A 2,379-nucleotide genomic window follows, 5' to 3' on the forward strand; every position below is an offset into this window, starting at 1 on the left:
TATATATGAATATATGAATATATGAAATGGCTCCGCATATTTAGTGTTAAAATTAGTCTTTTAAATATATTTACAATGCATTCAGAAGACTTTTTTTCTTGCAATTCTGAGTTTATTCTTCACAATTCACACTTTTCAGACTACGATTACATAGGGTATTCATAAGATTGCGAGATACAAAATTCTTACACTTTTTCACGATTCCAATTTGATCTTTCTTTTTTCTTAGAATTCTGAGGTAATATCTTGCAATTCTGTTTTTTTTGTTTTTCACAAGGAAGATAATTGCGACTTTGTCACAATTCAGACTTTTTCCTCAATAGTGAGTTTATATCTCGTAATTCAAATTTTTTTCCTTAGAATTGCAAACAAAGTCAGAATTGTAAGAAAGCCGCAATTACCTTTATTTATGTATTTATTTAGTGGCAGAAACAAGCTTACATATGCATGAAGAACATTTTAAAAGTGATAAGTGTAATTTCTGTTTCACTAGCTTCACTTTTAATGTTGTGCTTTATTTCTGTGTCACTAATCAAATAGGTATTTGATCATGTGACTCTTTGTAGATGCTTTTACCTCCATTGAAGCTAAAGATACTCTTGCTTGACCTCAGATCATTCTGGAGAACATGATCGTCAGGTTTTGTTCATGTAGCTCCACTGATGCTGTCATTAAAATATCACATACTGAGACGTTCTCAAATTCATGTTCATTTCTTAATTTAAATTTTGACCCGTTATGCTGATAATGTAATTTATAATTCAACATTTATTGCATTAAAATACTCTAGTGGTCTCAGACTTTTGGTGCCTGTATATGAGTGCATATGTGAATGGCAGGGACTGTAAACCACTTCCTCATAGAGTGATATTGTGTCATGTAATTCTGTCTTGTGTTTGAGCAGTCGCTAATCCGAAAACTTCCCTCCCCGTTTTCCCACAGAAATTGGAAGAGGAAAAGGGGAAGAGAGAGAAGGAGAGGCAGGAGCTGGAGCGGGAACGCAAGGAGAGAGACAAGGAGCGCGAGAGGGAACGTGAACGACGGGACCGCGAGCGGGAGAAGGAGCGCGAGAGAGAGCGGGAGCGCGAGAGGGAGAGAGAAAGAGATAGAGACCGCGAGCGCACCAAAGAGCGCGATAGGGAGAGAGACAGAAGCCGTGACCGCAGTGAAGACCACAATCGATCCAGGTACAAGAAAAAAACAACAAACAGATTTATTGATTTATATATATTTTTTGTCCCTAAAAAACGTTGAGATTCTTGTTCGGCAAACAGAGCAGGCCATCGTGTTACACCCGTTTCACACATACTTAGTTTGCAGTACGTATTTTTTTCCGCATCCATGTTAACAGATTAGAGCAGGGCTATATAATTAGCTTCATTTGAGGGCCGAATTATCAAACTGAAAATTTGAAGGGGGCCAATGGGGTGGGGGGACCTATAAAATTAGAAATTAAATTTTAATAGGAAGCATTAGCAAAAATAATTAATCACACATTTTTCTGTAATTAATCATGATTAAGTGTGTGTGTGTGTATATATGTGTATATGTACGCATATAATTTATAAACATAATTTACAAATATTTATTCATGAAAATAAATATTGTTGAAAGCTGTAAAAGATACATAGTTAAAAGGTGAAATATTTAATGAATATATATTTATATATAATAGAATTAGAAATTTATAGTTTACCTTTTCTCATTTATATTCACTTCATTTTATTTATCAGTTATATTTTATTTATATTTATACATTTATATTTCTGAAAATGTATAATTAGACATTGTTGAAAGGTATTTTTAACAAGGTGTTTATTTATAAATATTTATTTTTATATGAACATTTTCTCACTTATATTTTCCTTTTTTTTTTTTATCCATGTATTTATACATTTATGAATATTTACCAATACAAATATACACATTTTTAAACCGTATTTGATCCCTTTTAACAAGGTATTTATTAGGGCTGTGACGGTCGCCGTGACAACCGCGTCACCACCGCAGTTGTCTACTGCTACCGGCGGTAGTGCACGTGACGTCACGCACTCTATAACAAGCATGATACGAAGTTTTGTATACAAGTGTAATAACAGTAATAACAGTAGCGGAACAGTGAACTGTCTACACCGGACGCGACACCACCGCGTCGCAACAGGTTGAGTCTGTCCAGTGTCTTCACAGGACATTTGAACTCTGTGTCAGTACCTCATAAATAGAACGAGGCAGTTTACTGTCGGGGATTTGTCATGTCGTGTCATGCCGCATCCACACCCTAGCCCCGACCCTGCGTTAATTAAATATTTTAACGCGTTAAACTGAAAAAATTAATCGCCTGCGTTAACGCGCTAATTTTGACACCACTTTTATATATAT

The 2,379-nt window shown here is 35.1% G+C and overlaps 1 protein-coding gene across 4 annotated transcripts in view; it reads left to right on the forward strand.

Annotated features, from left to right (window-relative positions):
- LOC107704053 (RNA-binding protein 25-like) overlaps positions 1–2,379 on the forward strand; it is a 26,541-nt gene that overhangs the window by 14,912 nt on the left and 9,250 nt on the right. For all 4 annotated transcript variants that reach the window (XM_016506891.1, XM_016506893.1, XM_016506892.1 and 1 more), the window contains one exon: positions 943–1,187. In XM_016506891.1, the coding sequence (XP_016362377.1) occupies positions 943–1,187 (245 nt within the window). The remainder of the gene's footprint in view (positions 1–942; positions 1,188–2,379) is intronic.

This window comes from Sinocyclocheilus anshuiensis, unplaced genomic scaffold (genome assembly GCF_001515605.1).
Source record: "Sinocyclocheilus anshuiensis isolate Anshui unplaced genomic scaffold, SAMN03320099.WGS_v1.1 scaffold534, whole genome shotgun sequence".
Lineage (NCBI taxonomy): Eukaryota > Metazoa > Chordata > Actinopteri > Cypriniformes > Cyprinidae > Sinocyclocheilus > Sinocyclocheilus anshuiensis.